The sequence below is a fragment of the Peromyscus maniculatus genome, chromosome X (genome assembly GCF_049852395.1).
Source record: "Peromyscus maniculatus bairdii isolate BWxNUB_F1_BW_parent chromosome X, HU_Pman_BW_mat_3.1, whole genome shotgun sequence".
Classification (NCBI taxonomy): Eukaryota; Metazoa; Chordata; class Mammalia; order Rodentia; family Cricetidae; genus Peromyscus; species Peromyscus maniculatus.
In genome coordinates this window covers 26,315,320-26,332,775 of record NC_134875.1, presented here as the reverse complement: position 1 = coordinate 26,332,775, position 17,456 = coordinate 26,315,320, and the positions used below count along the sequence as shown (strand labels likewise).

Below are 17,456 nucleotides of genomic sequence, written 5' to 3'. Positions count from 1 at the left end.
GCCACTGCTGCCAGGTAAGAGTCCATAATTTTACACTATAATATTCATATCTAGGATAACCACCAAAATCACTGGACATCTCAGGAACTAGGCTGAGATTACATTTTCCAGAAAAAGAACAATAAATGGAGACCAACCTCAGCATGATCCAGATGTGGTACTCAGCAAACAAATAAAGTAGCTATTTACCTATCCTCCTGGTATAAAGGAATTATGTTCAAATGGAAAAAAAAAGGCAGGGAATCTCATCGGAAGGTCAGATACTTTCAAAATAACTCACAGATTCATTTAGCTTAAAATAAAAAGAAGACGAGTTTTTGTCTGGAAATAATGAACTAAGAAACAAAAACTTTCTTTATTTTCAACATTAAATACAAGTTCTTATTGTAGACCTTTATGATGTTATTGCCATTTCCTTCCACATATCTTTGTACAGTAAAAATTTTAATGAAATGGTTTTTTAACATTTGGTGATAGGATTCAATCAGTATAACAAAAATTTAATCAAGAAATACTTAATATGAAGAATTTTTTTTACCATAGAAAGGAGTAGAATAATGAGGGATTGATTAGGTGATAAAAATCACTCCAGAAAATAAGAAAATATCACACACAAGAACAGCTGGTATCCCTAAGATGTGATATGAACAAGAAAGGTGCTTACATATACACCCACATGTGCATACTAACCCAAGTCTAAGTAGCTCTTGTTGAACACTACACTTCTATAACATACAAAGCTGAGTCATAAGAAATGGATTGAAATCCACCATGTAGATGGGGAGTAACAATTCAGGAAAACATTCAATGTGGTCATCTGGTCTTCAAATATATGCTTGTGATCAAACACACCCTTACCCACACATGCACATACACAAGGAACATATACATACATATATACAGACATGTACATTATATCAAAACAAGAATGAGAACTACACATTTCAGAGCAACTTGAAATCACTTAGGTATCACGTGATTGTTATTACTTTCCTAGGTTTTAAGCTGAGAATCCCTACCTAGGTTAACTCCTACTGGGTTATAATATAGGAATCATCTAAAGCTATCTGGTGCAAATTATCCCATTTATAAGCATTATGTATATTTCCAATGGATTTCTTTCTTTCTTTCTTTTTTTTTTTTTTTTGGTTTTTTTGAGACAGGGTTTCTCTGTGTAGCTTTGCGCCTTTCCTGGAGCTCACTTGGTAGCCCAGCCTGGCCTCGAACTCACAGAGATCCGCCTGCCTCTGCCTCCCGAGTGCTGGGATTAAAGGCGTGCGCCACCACCGCCCGGCCGGATTTCTTTCTTTTTTTTGAGTCAAGGTCTCACTAAGTAATCCTGGTTGTCCTAGAACTCACTCTGTAGACCAGGTTGGCCTTGAACTCAGAGGTCTGCCTGCCTCTGCCTCCTGAGTGCTGGGACTAAAGGTATATGCTACCATGCCTGGCCTTCAAATGGATTTAATTATAATCATATAGTTAGTCACTATCTTAATATCCTCCTTTTTAATTCCTTTATCAGGAAAAATGATTTCTAGTTCCAGTTTTCATTAACACTATATGAAGGACTCTTTAAAAAGTGAGTTATTTAGTATTATCACGGATTGTTAAGAAGAAGCAGAAAAATCAGATGCTAATATAGTACCTCCCATGTACTGCAGGGACTTTACTTAAAATAGAAGAAAATAATGATTTGTTTGTGATAAATGAGCTTTAAAGGGCTGTGTCATGAAAAAGATGTGCTACGTCTTATTGAGACTCCTGGCATGAAGAACAATAAGGGGATTTCTCATTCCGCTGAATGCACTCGACCTCATAAGATTTAGTTTCAGTTATCATCAGAGCTGTTACTAGAAGGTGATTATAACAAAGTTTGACACTGGCAAATTCAAATATTGTACAGTTTACTGCATCATGAAAAGCTGTGGCTTTTTAGATTTCTAATAAAAATGTAGGCTGCCACAGGAAATAATCAGATACCAACTCTCAACTCACACACATGTCACTAACACTGATAAAGTTATTACTTTTCTTGGGAGAGTAAATTGTGTTCATTCTAGGGAAATATCCCAGAGCAGCAAGATCTTAAAACTAAGACAGGTCCTGTAGCTTCCCAGCATCCACAAAGCATTCTTTCGCTTCCAGTTTGGCAAGACAGCTTAAGATCTTAGAAATACAAATACTTCAATAACTACATGTATATTATATGTCTTACCTAGAGATCTTTTACAGTTTCAAATGCCTCTAGAAATATAACATACTTTGGGACAAATTTTATCTAAATGCTTTAAAATATATCAGGGACAAAAATCACCAGTTATTTTAGCTAATAATAAAATGAGAATAAGATAAACTCAGGGAAGGTTTTTCTAAGTTACTCAGGGGACTGCACTGTACACTATCCAATCCTTAGCTATAACCCCCCCCCCAAGCTCATATCATTATTTTTTCTGCAAATATCCAATACTAAGTCACATAATTGGAATAGAAGCAGAGAGAACAGCAGAGGCTATGGGGTACCATATTAAAGGAAATTTAGGAGGCCCATTTGGTAAATGTCAGAGTACTTCGAAGAAAAATGAGAGTTCGTTAATTCTTGGAAACCCCTACTGCTGAAGTACTCTGCATCTATTTTCTGGTGGGTCAGAAAAGCTTTGAGAAAGAAATCCTTACAAAAACTTTCAGAGTAAAGTGCTAGAAGGTGGTATGCATCCAAAACGGCATTCTAATAGCTTAGAAATAGGATCAGGTAGGGGGTAGATTCCTAGCTACTGAAGTACAGACATCAAAAGTAATAGCCGTACCTCAGATTTGCTCCATTTCTCATTCTGACATCTTGATACAGTACTGCAACCAAAATGTGGGAATGGCATGCAACAACATTTTCAGTAATTAGCATGTGTTAAGCACTACAGGAAATCTTATGAGACTCGCCACTGACAGAATACTTTTTAAAATAAGTAGCCCTAAAGTTCTTATGCTACCCTTTTGCCCACTGTAAATACGTGGTGCATCTCATTTCAACAATGAACAGGTAGTGATTTCTGAAATGGTACTGTAATGACTTTGAGTCTGCTCTAATGGTGGCAACCTTTTCTGAGACTTAGAAATTGTCACTACTCCATAATGGAGAACAAGATGCACTTTCATATAGAAGGAAACAAAGCAGAGACAGAAGGAAATGCATGCAAAGAACCACTTTGTACTAGTTGACATCTTTGATTTATTACAAAGCAAGCAAATCATAAATCATTACACATTAATTATTTAACCCTTGTTTCACAAAAATTTATGTGGACTTTAATTGATCTTACTCATGTTTTACGATAGGAACGTAATTACCAGAATACCAACACTCCTTATTAAATGTGTAACAAGAACCTACTCACCTACATTTTTTTTTTCAGTATTAACAAGAACCATGGTAGAAAAGGAGTCAGGAGGGAATGGAACAGAACAGAGGCTAGGGAAATAAGTAGCTTGTACACTCACAAAACAATTTGATTCTGAGATATCATTTAATAAAATGAAGCAACTCACAAACACTGGTTTGGCTCTTGCATGGTAAATAATGGAAATACAAATTAGGTTGATATAAAATTGGGTTAGTATGCTTTTGGATGGCTGAAGGCCAACAGCCAGTCTTAATGCAAGTTAGTACTAAAACAAGGGGGCACAGATGACTTCATTATCCATCTACAAACAGTTCTTCAGAGTATGAAATGGATGTAAATGGAAAAGGTTATTTTACAATTATAATCATCAAAGCCCTTTTCTTTTAGCTCTGTGGTGTAAAATATTCTATGAGTAAGGATGCAAGAGGCTATCATCTTAATGCTTATGGCTATGATTCTAGTTTTTATACATTTTCCAAGGTGTAGCATCTAGTGTAGGTGAGTTCGAGCGAAACACAGATTTTCAAATGATTCTGTAGAAAAGAGTCCCCATAGCAAATACAACCATGACTGTAGGCATCAACTTGCAGTAAGAGGAAGTGCTGTGGATATCGCTCTATATAAATAAAACACTGATGGCCAGTGACCAGACAGGAAGTATAGGCGGGACAAGGAGAGAGGAGAATTGGGGAAACAGGAAGAAGGAGGGAGAGACACTGCAGCCACCGCCAGGACAAGCAGAATGTAAAGACTCCGGGAAGCCACCAGTCACGTGGCAAGGTATAGATTTATAGAAATGGGTTAATTTAAGATAAAAAAAACAGTTAGCAAGAAGCCTGCCACGGCCACACAGTGTATAAGTAATATAAGTGTCTGAGTGATTATTTTATACTTGGATTGTGGGACTGTGGGGCTTGGTGGAACCTGGAGAGAAGCTCCCCAGCAACAAATGGTGCCCAATGGCTCGAGTTTCCACCTTAAACCTGAGAATATTTAATAACCAATTCTAAACAGAGCCAAAACCAGGTTCCTGCTTCATGTCTCATACGGGCAGCTAAACACCACAAAACGCGGGTTTGAACACTGGCGGGTTCCTGGCGTTTGCGTTTGACCGGCAGTATGGCGGTAATGATGTGTCTGCCAGCGGCACATTACGCTGTGTTAGATTAAGTCTTTACTAGTATTAAAAAAAAAAAAGGTTTCTGGGCTACACGCTGCTTTGATAAAAGCTTAGACCCACTATTTCTGAGACTTGATGACTCACAGAACTGGCGGAAAACGCCATGTTGGTAAGCTGAAATGGGCAGAGCCAGCAGCCACAGCACCTTTTCAGTCTTAGAATACTACAGTTTAAAGCAATAGATTCATAATAAGACTGATTCAGATAAAATCATTTACAATGTGTGTAAAATATACGTAGGCTTGAAAGAGACAAAAAAAGATAAATTAATATAAAAAAGCCACGTAAAGATGAATATTACACAGAAAATCTGGATTGTGTTGTCTTTGGGATTTTTAACTGTAAAAAACATTTGATAGAAAAACATGTTAAATTAAACCAATATGTATATTTTAAAGGTACCTTAACTTCAAAATTTGGATGTAAGGATATGTTGCTTTGGAAAAGAGGTTCTGCTTTTGTTTCCACAAAAAGCCAGAGGCTATGGATTTGTTCCAGATTAAGATACATCAGGTTTCACCAGCCAAGACCCCCTGAAAGGTCTCCAGTGACACCATGGCCCAGATAATCTAACATCCAGAGCGGTTTCAAGGCAACTGGTTCACACAATACAGCCTCACGGACTACCCCATAGGCCTAAAATTTTCTTTGCGTCTCCATAAGATATAGCACCCCCCTCCAGCAGGAAGTAGTAAGAGATGCTATGCCCAAATTCCCAAATATACCAAGCTGGCTTTAGAGGTGGAATTGGCTCACTACCCCTCTAAACCCAGACATATTGCTTTAAAAAAAATGGTTAAGAGATTCTTGTGGCCCAAATCAGAAGAGCCCTCTGGTGTGGGACAGAGAAAAACCAATATTTTTTTTTAAAAACAGGTTGATTATAAATGTGATCTCATTCTAAAAAAGAAAAGGGGATATGATATAGATATATAGGAGGATATAGAGATGATAAGATAAAAGGGTAGATTAATGAACCTACTTTTAAAGAACAACTTGTTTAAAATGTTTTACATTGGTATGGATTTTAGTTTATGTTTAAAATGTTTTACATTGGTATAAATTTTAGTTTACTGATACAAACTTGAAGTTAATTTTGTTATACTGTATATATATATATATATACATATATATATATATTTCTATTCTTGTTTTAGGTATTAAGTTTATGTAACTCATTTAAAATTGTAATGGATAATTAAAAAATAGATTAATAATTAGTCATCTATGATAATCATATTTGTAGCCATGTTAGTTAAGTCTTCTAGGTATACATAGATATATTTCAGATAGATAGGTAATCTTCAAACACTTCATAGACCTAGAGAATATGGCATTTAAATAACTTAGAATTCTGTTGACGTGAGACACAATTGTTCCTGGCTGCACCAATTTGATCCCGAGAGAATGTTGGGCTTCTAAGACATTTCCATTTGGAAGTTTGTCTTTTTGGCACAAAATGGCCTACTGGGCAAAGAACTGCCCTTGCCTTGACGGCTGACAGTACGAATGCAATGCTGTCCTTTCTGGACAAGCGGGACACAAGGAAAGCGACCACTGTACTCTTTCAGAATTCCTGCTTCTGAAAATGGTCTGTCAGATACTCTAGGCCTGTAGCCAATTTGAATGCACCAACAATGCTGAGAAACATTAGGTGACTGTCCAGGCTGCCAGCTGTCTTGGTCTACTCTTGCAAGATTCCCAAAAGTTGCTTGTATCCATCTACCATTTCTCAGGTACCATTATGTTCCTTCTCAGGTCTTTGATGTGGTTAAAGACTAGATAGTTGTAATTTTCTCAGTTATGATAAAAGATAAGTTAGATATAAAACCTTAAACTCACAAATATAAGATAGATAGGACATCTTCTTTAATATTGTAACTGTAATTCTTGCTTGATAATTGTTTTGTTATATGTAATTTTACCTTGTTAAAGTTAAAACCTTCCTTTTTTTTAAAAAAAAAAGAAGAAAAGGGGAAGTGCTGTGGATATTGCTCTATATAAATAAAACACTGATGGCCAGTGACCAGACAGGAAGTATAGGTGGGACAAGGAGAGAGGAGAATTGGGGAAACAGGAAGAAGGAGGGAGAGACACTGCAGCCACCGCCAGGACAAGCAGCATGTAAAGACACCAGGAAGCCACCAGCCACGTGGCAAGGAATAGATTTATAAAAATGGGTTAATTTAAGATAAAGGAACAGTTAGCAAGAAGCCTGCCACAGCCATACAGTTTATAAGTAATATAAGCGTCTGAGTGATTATTTTATACTTGGATTGTGGGACTGTGGGGCTTGGTGGAACCTGGAGAGAAGCCCTCCAGCAACAGGAAGGGCTTCAGCCCTCTTAGCATCTCTTTTCTGCTTCATTTCCAGGAGCCAAACCAGGAAAGTAAAGCAATTCAAAAGACTCATTGCCAAACTAGTCAGGGTGGCATGTACTTTCATCCTATCCAAGTTCCTCAAAGATGGATTTTTCTAAGTTTATGCTCTCTCTATCACTCACTCAGCAGAATAAGAATACTGGTAGATGCATGACAGTGAGACAAGGAACGGGTACCTTCTGACATGAGGCTTCCACCAGCTGATTCGTTCCCTGAGGCAACTGGGGAGAAGTTGTCAGAACTTCTAAGTTGATGAAAGGCCTGACTTTTGAGTAGTTCTGATTTTCAGTGGGGTGCTAAAAGGCAGCCACATCTTAAGTGGATAGCTTTTTTCACTTCCCATAGGGCACATCTTTTGAGTCCTCTTAGTGGTCTGCTACCAGTAGAGAATTTACAGAGTTGAAAGCAAAAAGAACAATAATAGGAAAACCAAACCACAATTGAAGAGACAGCGATATAAAATGGAAGAACTCTTTGGGGTTTAGGGATGGCAAGCTCAAAGGAAGGCCACAAGCTATGTCTCCCTTTTGAATATAAAGCCTGAGGAAAGTCCTGAGCTAGCTATGTCTCACTATCAGTAGTAGTTTTAGTTACCAAGACTGAGGAAGGTGGGTCTTGATTGAACCCAATCAAATACCCAGGAAGCAGGTTTGGTCAATAAGGCACAGATGGAACATGTAGCTCTTGGCAAATCATGATGCCCATGTATCTTATCACTGCCCCCTGCCAAGGAGGCTTTACAAAAATACTGTGTAATGGGGCGTATGATTCTCAAATTTCTAGAGCTCTGAGAAATGTCCAGTTCACCACAACAGCTATCTTTACTATGACCTTAATTTAACAGAAGTACAAAGTATATACTCCCTAGATAGTCAGGCTTGGTATATACAGAGCCTTGACGGGGAAATCTTTTGAGATAAGGGTTCACTATATAGTTTAGGATGGCACTGAATGCATGAACCTCCTGCCTCAGCCTGATGTGATTGATTACAAGTGTGTAGTACCACATGTGCTTTGGGGAATATGTCATTGCCTGATAGTTGTTACCTCGAGAAGTCAGTCCTTTCCTTCTCTGCACTGGCAGGGATTTCCTTAAAATTTCTGGGCAGCTTAGATCTCAGAACATCTAAAAGGTATGCAGGATTATGTGTATTGAAGGGAAGGGAGGTATTTAATGCAGGTTAAAAATTACTAATCCACCAAATCCAAAATCTAAAATGTTTCCAAAATTGAAAATGTTTGAGTGCCAACATGATGCTAGTGATCAAAAATTAATGAAGATGCTGTTAGCTTTTTAGGATTCTGTACACTCACTGGACAGATGTCTTCAAGAGATTTCTCGGTGATTCCCAGTTCTCTCTCCTGAGCTATAACTGATGTGTTACAGACTACAAGTTTAGGACCAAGATTTGGCTTATTTTTCCTTAAATGTTTGTTAAGGTTTTAAGCTGTTCCCATACAAATTGCTTACCTATTCACAGAGGACAGTTTGGACAGAATATTGTCTTCATTTCAAAGGCTAGGAAACTAAGTCTCACAGTGATTAGATGACCTGTTCAAAACTACATGAAATTCTGTAGCAGAGATCAGAGGAGAATAATTTCTACTCAGCTTCCTACTTGTGTAATTTTGTGAAATCACTTAACATTTCTGCATTTCAATTTTATTACATGCAAAACATGGATTCTACACCTACTCATTATCCTGTATTGAGTTAATAATAAATTGAAATAACACCATTTACATTTTCAAACTGCTTATACATTTCTTAAACATTTAATCTTATAAAATTGGTTTCATTATTATCATCACCAATTAACAGGTAAAGAAATAGGGATCAAGAGATGCTGAAAAACTTGCTCAATCCACTAAGCTACAAATGTAACAAAAGCTGATACTTGAATTTCTGTTAGACTCTCACTCCATAAGTAGTCTGCATCACACTACATTGACTGTAAGGCTTACACTTAGGTGAGATAACCAGTGCAAAGTACTTTATGAAAGTAAGTGTTGGGTACTGAGGTTGTAGCTCCATGGAAAGATGTCTGTCTAGAATATACAGGTCCCTGAGTTCAATTGCCAGCATGGAAAAAGAGAAACAAGAACATGAGAACTAATACTATGGATACAATGAATTTTTTTTTACCACAATAGCCAAACAAACAATAGATGAAGTTGAAAAAGTTGCTATACACACACACACACACACACACACACACACACACACACACACACACACACACAAAATCAGGCACAGGGAAAGAGGCTTCCTATAGGCACAATAGAACCTGAGATACCTATGAAGACATTTCCACAGGTAGTTCAGTGGGAACAAACCTCCCCTGTGCTTCGACTTCAGATTCAGGCTAATAACCTAATCATATTACACATATTGCAGTGTTATGTTAAAGATTTACTTGAGCACAAGCAGAGGGTATGTGTCGACCTTGATCTGAAATCACGGTCTTCTCTTCCATTTAAATCTCCAACCTATACAGACAGCTGGACAGATTTGATAAAAGAAGCTCAGAAATGTTTTTGCTCCAAAGTACCAGCAGACAGCTTCTAGCCTCAACTGTCAATGCACTCTAATAAATGGAAGACAGCACTAATATTACTAATGCTAGAAGCAGAGGTCAGTAACGATTACTGTACTCAAGACTAGTTAGTGTGCAGAAGTAAACTTACAATTATCCCAGCTGCATTTTCGCTACTAAGATTTCTATCCAGCAGGATGCATTTAAGGCAGTATGTGCACATTTATTACCCTTTTGACAGCAGGTGGTCTGGATGTTGACAGGGTAGAGAACACATTTCAGTGTTTCATTAGGGCCTTGTTATGACCAGGGGAGCTTGGCACTATTTTTGTTAAGGAAGGAAAATGTCCCCATGAGGAGCTCCCCAAGTAGAAAGTTACCAACCTCAGCTTGTTTGCACCAAACACTGATGTTTTTACGCTGGGCTTTTGTGAAGTGGTCCCATGCCTTCTGTTTGGAAGCAGAATGGTACACAGCTACTATCTGCTCAACTGCAGTATCAAATCAGCAGTCAGATGAGGCCAAATCATCCAGGGATGGAAAAAGAGAGAGAAAATAAACAGAAACATGAGACTTGCTTCATCAAGTTGTTATGACACAAACTAGGCTGTGACTGAAGTTAGATAAGATTCCATGGGCCAAGGAACTTTTTCTCATGGCTGTGATAAATTCTGACAGGAAGCAACTGAAGGGAGGAAGGGTCTATTTTGGCTCACAGTTTAAGAGGGCATACATTTAATTATGGCAGGGAAGGCATGGTGGAAAGAGTGTGAGGCGGTCAGTCTATGGCAGTCAGGAAACACAGAGCAGACAGGAAGTGGGGCAGGACAGATGCTCTCAGTGATCTTCTGCCTCCAGTGAAGCTGTATCAGCTAAAAGTTCCACAGCCGTCAAAACAGCACCACCAACTAGGGACCAAGAGTTCAAACACATGAGCCTATGGGGGCAGTTCACATTCAAATCAGAACAGGTACTACTATTTTAAAAGGGACTCAAGGAAAGAGACATCAATATACAGGAAGAAGAAACTCCTAGTTCGGGGTGTGATGATGAGCAAAGTTTTTAATGAAAAAATTGTGTATTCATTTTGGTGAAAAGAGATCAAGAGTCAAAATAAATGTAGTTTAGGTTCAGATTTTGTATTTAGTTGAGTGCTATGAACTCTGCATAGCATGGAAGCAAACTATACTACTGGGTTCTTTAATTTATTTAATATCATTGTAAATGAATCTGTAGATAGCATATAAGACAATGGGTTTCATTTTCATGCATATATATGATTGTGTGTTACTCAGATTCACCGTCTCCTTTTATTAAGTAGCCCTCTGAAATAAAGTGGAATGCTTAACTTCAAGGAAAATTTGTTTTTCACTACTCCAAGTAATGTTTAACCAGAAGCATCAAATCAAAATATAATATGGTTGAGTCTATATTAAGTACACCTACATAGGGTTGTTGACTCGAGAAAAATTTATGAAAGAAATCTTTGTGAATACAGTCCTAGAGAATATCTTTCAAGGTTCCTTAACTGTTAAAAGGGGAAACATACACAAATCTTTGTTTTTTTTTTGCTAACTAGTGTGTGTGTGTGTGTGTGTGTGTGTGTGTGTGTGTGTGTGTGTGCGTGCGCGTGCACATGCCAGTCTTCTCATCCCACTATGTTGGCTCTGTGGCTCAGACTTCATCCTCTTTAACCTGCTGATCCATCTCTCTGGCTCAAGTGAAGAGAAACTTGAGTAAGAAAATGCAGAGATAGGACTTTTTATCTTTACAGTCAGGTTTTCACTGTGCTCTAACGATTTAAGGATTCCCACAATTCTTGCTGCTTTCTTTTTCCATTTATTCTGATGTCCTGAAGATACGTGCTTTCCCCTCTTGGATTTTATGTCTATATATACTTCCAAAGTACGAGCAAAAGTGGAGGAACTCCTTACTCCCAATCATATCTGAGTCAAGTATGGAGAGAAAAGTACAGGAAGAGTGGACCATAACTGCTTAAAAGCAAAATCATAAAACTGCCCCAATTCTTAAGGTGAATATAGCTCCTTATTGAAAAGATGTGATCATATAATTTTGTTACATGGTGAACAAAAAATTTACTTGAGAGTTTATCTGATCTCCCTCATTTAACATAACTTAGATAGATCTGAAGTGGTATAACTAAAAATGGCCATTTCCATGGCTCCTCACCTCTATGGTATCTATCATATCTAGTAAAGATAATGGAAGAAAACTAAATTGAAAATGTGGAAGTAGCAAATTTATTTTTTATGCAATCCTCTTGGGAAAATAGAATACTATTTACTACTACAAGTTCCTAAACAGCATATTACATGATGATAATCGTGTAAATCCGAAGACACACAGCCATAAAATCCTAACGTCATATTCTAACTTCAGCAATAAAATATCTAATCCTCTACTGAGGACCAGGGTTATAAAAGGATGAGCTACTGCCTACCTACATCCCAGTGCTTCTGCAGAGCTGAAGAAGCTAAACCAGAGAAAATAGAAATAGGGTGTTCACATGTGGCCTGTGAAATTCGGGCTTTGGCATTTGACAATACAAGGTAGTGGTTTTCAACATGTGGGTCATGACTCTTTTGGGGGATCAAATGACTCTTTCACAGGGGATATATATCAGCTATCTTGCATATCAGATATTTACATTACAATTCACAACAGTAGCAAAATTACAGTTATGAGGTAGCAACAAAAATAATGTTATGGTTGGGGGTCACCACAACATGAGGAACTGGATTAAAGTGTCGCAGCACTGGGAAGGTTGAGAACCACTGATATAAGGAGAGCCCAAGGCAGCTAGGAAGGTTATCTAGCCACTTGAAATACATAGCTTTGCAGCCCTTGGATCCTGTGTAGGGCAAGCAGTGATGAAGTGACGGGATCTCTCAGCCATTCAGCAGAACTTTAGCTTCCACTTACACTGAATAAGAATTCCAGAAAGGGCCTGCTTGAACTTCTCTTTTGCTTCTTCCATTTCTTTCTCATGGGCAGCTTTTTCGTTCAGCAGGCGGCGGACATGGCTGTTGGCTGACTGGATCATGGAGTAGAAGTGGTTGGCACTGCGGCGGTTGACTTCTCCTCTCTCTATCCAGGTGAGCAAGGTCTGCACAGCTTCCGAGAATTTGGAATCATCTGAAACAAAGGAGTCTGTTTTGAAAACTGCTGCAGTGATTGTTCCCAAGATGCTGGCAAAGAGGTCATCAGGGATTTTGGCAGTTACAGTTATATGAATTAATGAAGGTAAGGAAGCTCACATGTACACACATGCACACACAGGTAGACTGGTTATGGCTTATGAAGAACTTCAGAAAGAGGATGGCTTCTTCCTAAAATTTCTAGGGTTGTAACACACACACACACACACACACACACACACACACACACTATGATAGTTTCCATGTATTGAGAATTTCTTAATTTATCGGATTATTTGAGCAAGAGATGGAAAGGAAGAGAGACAGAGACAGACAGACACACAAGCATGCATGCAGGCTTGCACACACACCCACAGAGAGGGGGAAGTTAACAATGAGGGAATTTCACAATTCCATAGTCTTGCATTTTAATAAGGAAAAGTCAGTGAAAATGTTGCATGTAAAGTTGGATATGTCAGTAGCTTTACCCTGGATACATGTTATTATAGTTATGGAAAGGCCCAAGGAAAGAGTCCAATGTATAGTTCTTTATATACAAGCATTTGTATCTTCAACCTTTTGTAATAGCTCTCTGGAATCCAACCCAGAGCTCCTCATCCTTCCACTCAGTCCCAGTCATGATCTATTTTGACCTTTTTATTTCCATGTGTCCTCACATCCTTTTTCTCTTGCCTTTAAGTAGATTTCTGCAGTTCACCAGGAGCCATCCTGTAATGTTAATGGAGTAGCACTGCTCTTCCATACCTTCCAGGCCTCCTTCCCCAGCTAGCTACTTACATATTCTGTTCTGCTGGAGTTGAGGAAAGACTCTAATGGCATCCCATTGAAACCACATTCTGGAGCTTCACATCCCGCTCTGGCTAAAAGCTCTTAGTCAAGTAGAAATATCCTGCTGTGCAATTCTATTTTCTTGCCCCCTGCCCTTATTTTTCAGTGCAGACACAATGGTAGACGAGTCTTCCCCATGTAGCAGCTTTTCATTTCATTACTTGGATACAGTCTTTTATGTTGATGCTGCTTGTGCTTCTCTTGAGGGCTGTGCAACCAGCACATTCTTTTTTTTAAATGTAAAATGTCTTGTTTGGTGTCATGTGAATAGACAAGTCTTGGAACAGGCATCTCACCATTGTGAAAGCTTCTCTAGTGTTTCAAAATGTGCCATTATTTCTGTTCAGTTCGGGATGCTATGCTTTCTGTTTTTCCCTTTTAGAAAGTCAAAATCAATCCAAAGAGGTTTCTTAAATGTGATGTAAACAAGTTTGGCAAGTGCGACCTATTTATTTAGAAAGTAGAATTAGCAGGATCTTGCTGAAATGAAAGCACACAGAAGCAGGAGAATTCATATCATTAGAGCTGGGTCAGTGTCATCAGTAAGATCAATGGGACAGCAGCATTCATTCAATAAAATCAACTGTATTCAGAAAATGAGAGACTGGATTTGAGTGACTAAGATAAGAGAACAGGCAAGGTGATTAATGCCAAATTAGCACAGTGGCTCTAAGAATCAAGCAAGAACAGGAATCAAAACTAAAAAAAAAGGAGTTTGGCTTACCAATATTTAGAAGTCTCCATAGATGCTTTGCGGAATAACCTGGCCTTTAACAACGATAAAGACTTCTTTTCTTGGGTAGTAGCTAAGTCTTCAGGGTAATCAATACACATGGTGACTAATTTCTGGGCCTCCATTTTGTTTTTTTTTGGTCTATTTATTTTGAGATAGGAGTTCATTCTATAACCCAGGATGGCCTGCAATTCTTGGTGATCCTCCTGCCTCAGCTTCCATTACAAGCATGCCCCACTATAGCAGCTCATTTTGACATCTTTAAAATGAGGACTTTCCTGGAATTTCACAGGGTCATATCCGGTTCTATCATGTTGATGTACTCACTGATTGAAAATTCAAATCTTACTAGTGCCCACAAAGAAAGGGGGCACATATAGGTCCTAAACCATGAATCACACCTCACATTTTCTAGTGTGGTAAGTGGGAAAATATTTCTTCTTAGTTATCTGATGTCTGGACAGAAAAATGCCAACCTCTGAGACAATGAAGGAACAGAGACACATGTGGGATGGACAAATTTCCTGTTTCTAGAGTTACTTGGTACTATCAGCAAGCCTCCAACACAAGAAATGCTAGGATCTATTAGCCAGAAATTGAAAGGGTAACTCCAAACAGCACAATGATATTTATCACAATTCCCCAAGAAAAAAGTTCATTCAATCATGGAGCTTGAATGCCTTCTATACCTTTTAGTTTCTCAGCAACAATGCTGCATTCATGATCTGAATAGTGGACCACTGGGGGTGGGGATGGTGGACGCAGTCTTTCCTCCTCCATCCGTCTACGGTGCCGCTCCTCTCTTGCTAGCATGCGCTGTTTACACTCCCACTCATACAAGTCATCCCGAGCCTGGGCAAAGTCAACATGGAGCCTGCCTGTGTCCTTCTTGTCAGTACTAGAGCCCAGGCGAATTCGGTAACCTAAATTAAAGGAGAACAGGGGAAGGGAGAAGAGACTAGTTAGCCAACAACTATATGTACTTTCCTAAGTTCAGTGGAGTAGGTTTAAGTGATCACACAATACCAAAATTTCTCTCAGTGCTATCAAGGTGAAGCATCAAAGGACGTAGATTCCAATCTCACTTTGTAATGTACACTGTACTGGTAAGTTATCATGTGTCTATTGAACTTACTGAGAAGACAGAACTGGAAATGGAGTTGCCTCTCCTTCCCCCATGTCAGACCCAATTCTATGGTGTCTCAAAGTATCCTCTGAAGCCTGTTGTCTGGGGCTAGGCTGCCCACTTCCACTCTGTGACAGGGACGGGAAAAGAACTGCCAAACAGTCCAAGAGTAAAAAGCACTGTACCCCTCAGAGCAACTAGACGGTAAATCATTTCCAACAGATGTTACTATTATTTATCCCAAGACATAAAAGTATCTACAGTGGGAAAGAGGATCCAGAAGTTCGGCCATAGATTCACCCATGGAGACAAAGCTTAACTGGGAACTCCAGCTGACTGGTTCAACTTTCCTCCTCCAGTTGATTTCTGATGGATGCTCTGAGGGCCCACTTTGATGATGCTATCTCTATCTGTTGCCTTTAAAAAAAAAACTTGGAAGCCTCACTCAAGGAAATATTCTGTTCTGTGTAGGAGTCTTGTTTGGGATCTCTGTCGATGTTTGTAACTCTCCATTTTTAGCATGTTACCTTAGTGCTGTTGTTCTTTTACTTGGAGTCCTTATCTAAGAGGACAGTCTGCTCTGCATGGGACTCAATGGAGCTTTCCCAGTGGATTTCTTTTGGGTATTTCAAGTACTAAATTTGATGGTATTTTGTTCTTTTTCTTCTTTTCTTTGGCTTATCATATACTTAGTAAACTTAGTCATTAAAAACAGAACGTATGGCTATCACAGACCATTCTCCAGACCGTGCAGAACACGTTTAATAACAGTTTTCTATTCTGTGGGCTTGGGTGATTTTGAGTTTAGGATGCCTTCTCTCTACTTTGCCATCTAACATGACATCAAGAGTGAGCACTGGAGCTCAGGGATATGGTTCTGTAAGTAAAGCACTTGCTGTATAACTGAAAAACTGAGTTCAAATCCCCCAAACCTCAGAATCCCCATAAAAAGCCAGGCATGGTAGCAAATATCTGTAATCCAAATGCTCTTATGGTGAGATGGGAGAAGGAGATGGGGGGTGGGGATCCTCAGGAGCTCAATCGATAGCTCCCATGGCATCACAGCTGTGAATAAGAGATCCTGTCTCAAATGAGGTGGAGGACGAGGGCTGACACACATGCTCACCTTCACACACACAAATGTGCTCATGCATATATACACACATCATACATTTGCACACAAATGCAAGAGTAAGGTAAAGCAAAACAACATCAAGGAAAAGATGAGCCTTATATTGTACCAAGAGCTGGGAAAAATAGAAATGGCATTTCCCAACTATAGTGTTCTTAAATAACTTCACAAATGTAAGTTTTATCATCCTATAGAATTTTAGTGAAATGTAAATTCATTAGCTTGTAATTTAAATTTTAAAAATTGTTTCCTGGATGTAATTGGGAACTCTGGACTACTTTCTTCCTGGGAGAGAAATGAAGTAGATGGGGGTTGGTATATAACGTAGTGGTACATAGTTTGGGATACTAAAAGACATTGATGTAATTAGAACAGTCATAGAGAACTTGGATTTAGAAAATCAGGACCGACTTCCTACTTGTACTTTTTGTGCCAGTTATATCACCTAAGCAAAGTTTCTTGACAACCTAGTAAGATATTGCTTAGTACATTTTGTGTTTCGGGAGAGCTCAGACAGATACTTATATATACATCCATCTCATTTCATTCTTAGCAAACTATATGGCAAACATTTTACCAAAGAGAAAGATAAGCAGAGAAGGTAGACAGGTTAAGCAGCTGGTCCTGGGGGGTAGGGGTGGGGGTGGAGTGCAACTGGCAGAATTAGAACTTGAATCTAAGATGTCAGATTTGCAGAGTTATTGAGCTTTCTTCTATTCCGCTGAGTAATGCCCAATATAGACTTTGTTCCTTGATAAGCAATGGGGGTGTGGGGGGGGGAGGTCACATTTATCTCCCTCCTTAAAAAATAAACACATCCCAGTAGTAGCAGTGGAACATGCCTTTAATCCCAGTACTTGGGAGGCTAAGGCAGGGAGATCTCTAAATTCAAGCGAGCCTGATCTACAGAGCAAGTTCCAAGACCACCAGGGATACACAGAGAAACCCTGTCTTGAAAAAAAAA

The 17,456-nt window shown here is 38.8% G+C and overlaps 1 protein-coding gene across 11 annotated transcripts in view; it reads right to left on the bottom strand.

The window, feature by feature from the left end:
- Enox2 (ecto-NOX disulfide-thiol exchanger 2) overlaps positions 1–17,456 on the bottom strand; it is a 294,398-nt gene that overhangs the window by 40,658 nt on the left and 236,284 nt on the right. For all 11 annotated transcript variants that reach the window (XM_042269140.2, XM_015989390.3, XM_076562590.1 and 8 more), the window contains 3 exons: positions 14,924–15,157; positions 12,438–12,650; positions 9,879–9,985 (listed from right to left, as the gene is read on the bottom strand). In XM_042269140.2, coding sequence (XP_042125074.1) covers positions 9,879–9,985; positions 12,438–12,650; positions 14,924–15,157 — 554 coding nt within the window. The remainder of the gene's footprint in view (positions 1–9,878; positions 9,986–12,437; positions 12,651–14,923; positions 15,158–17,456) is intronic.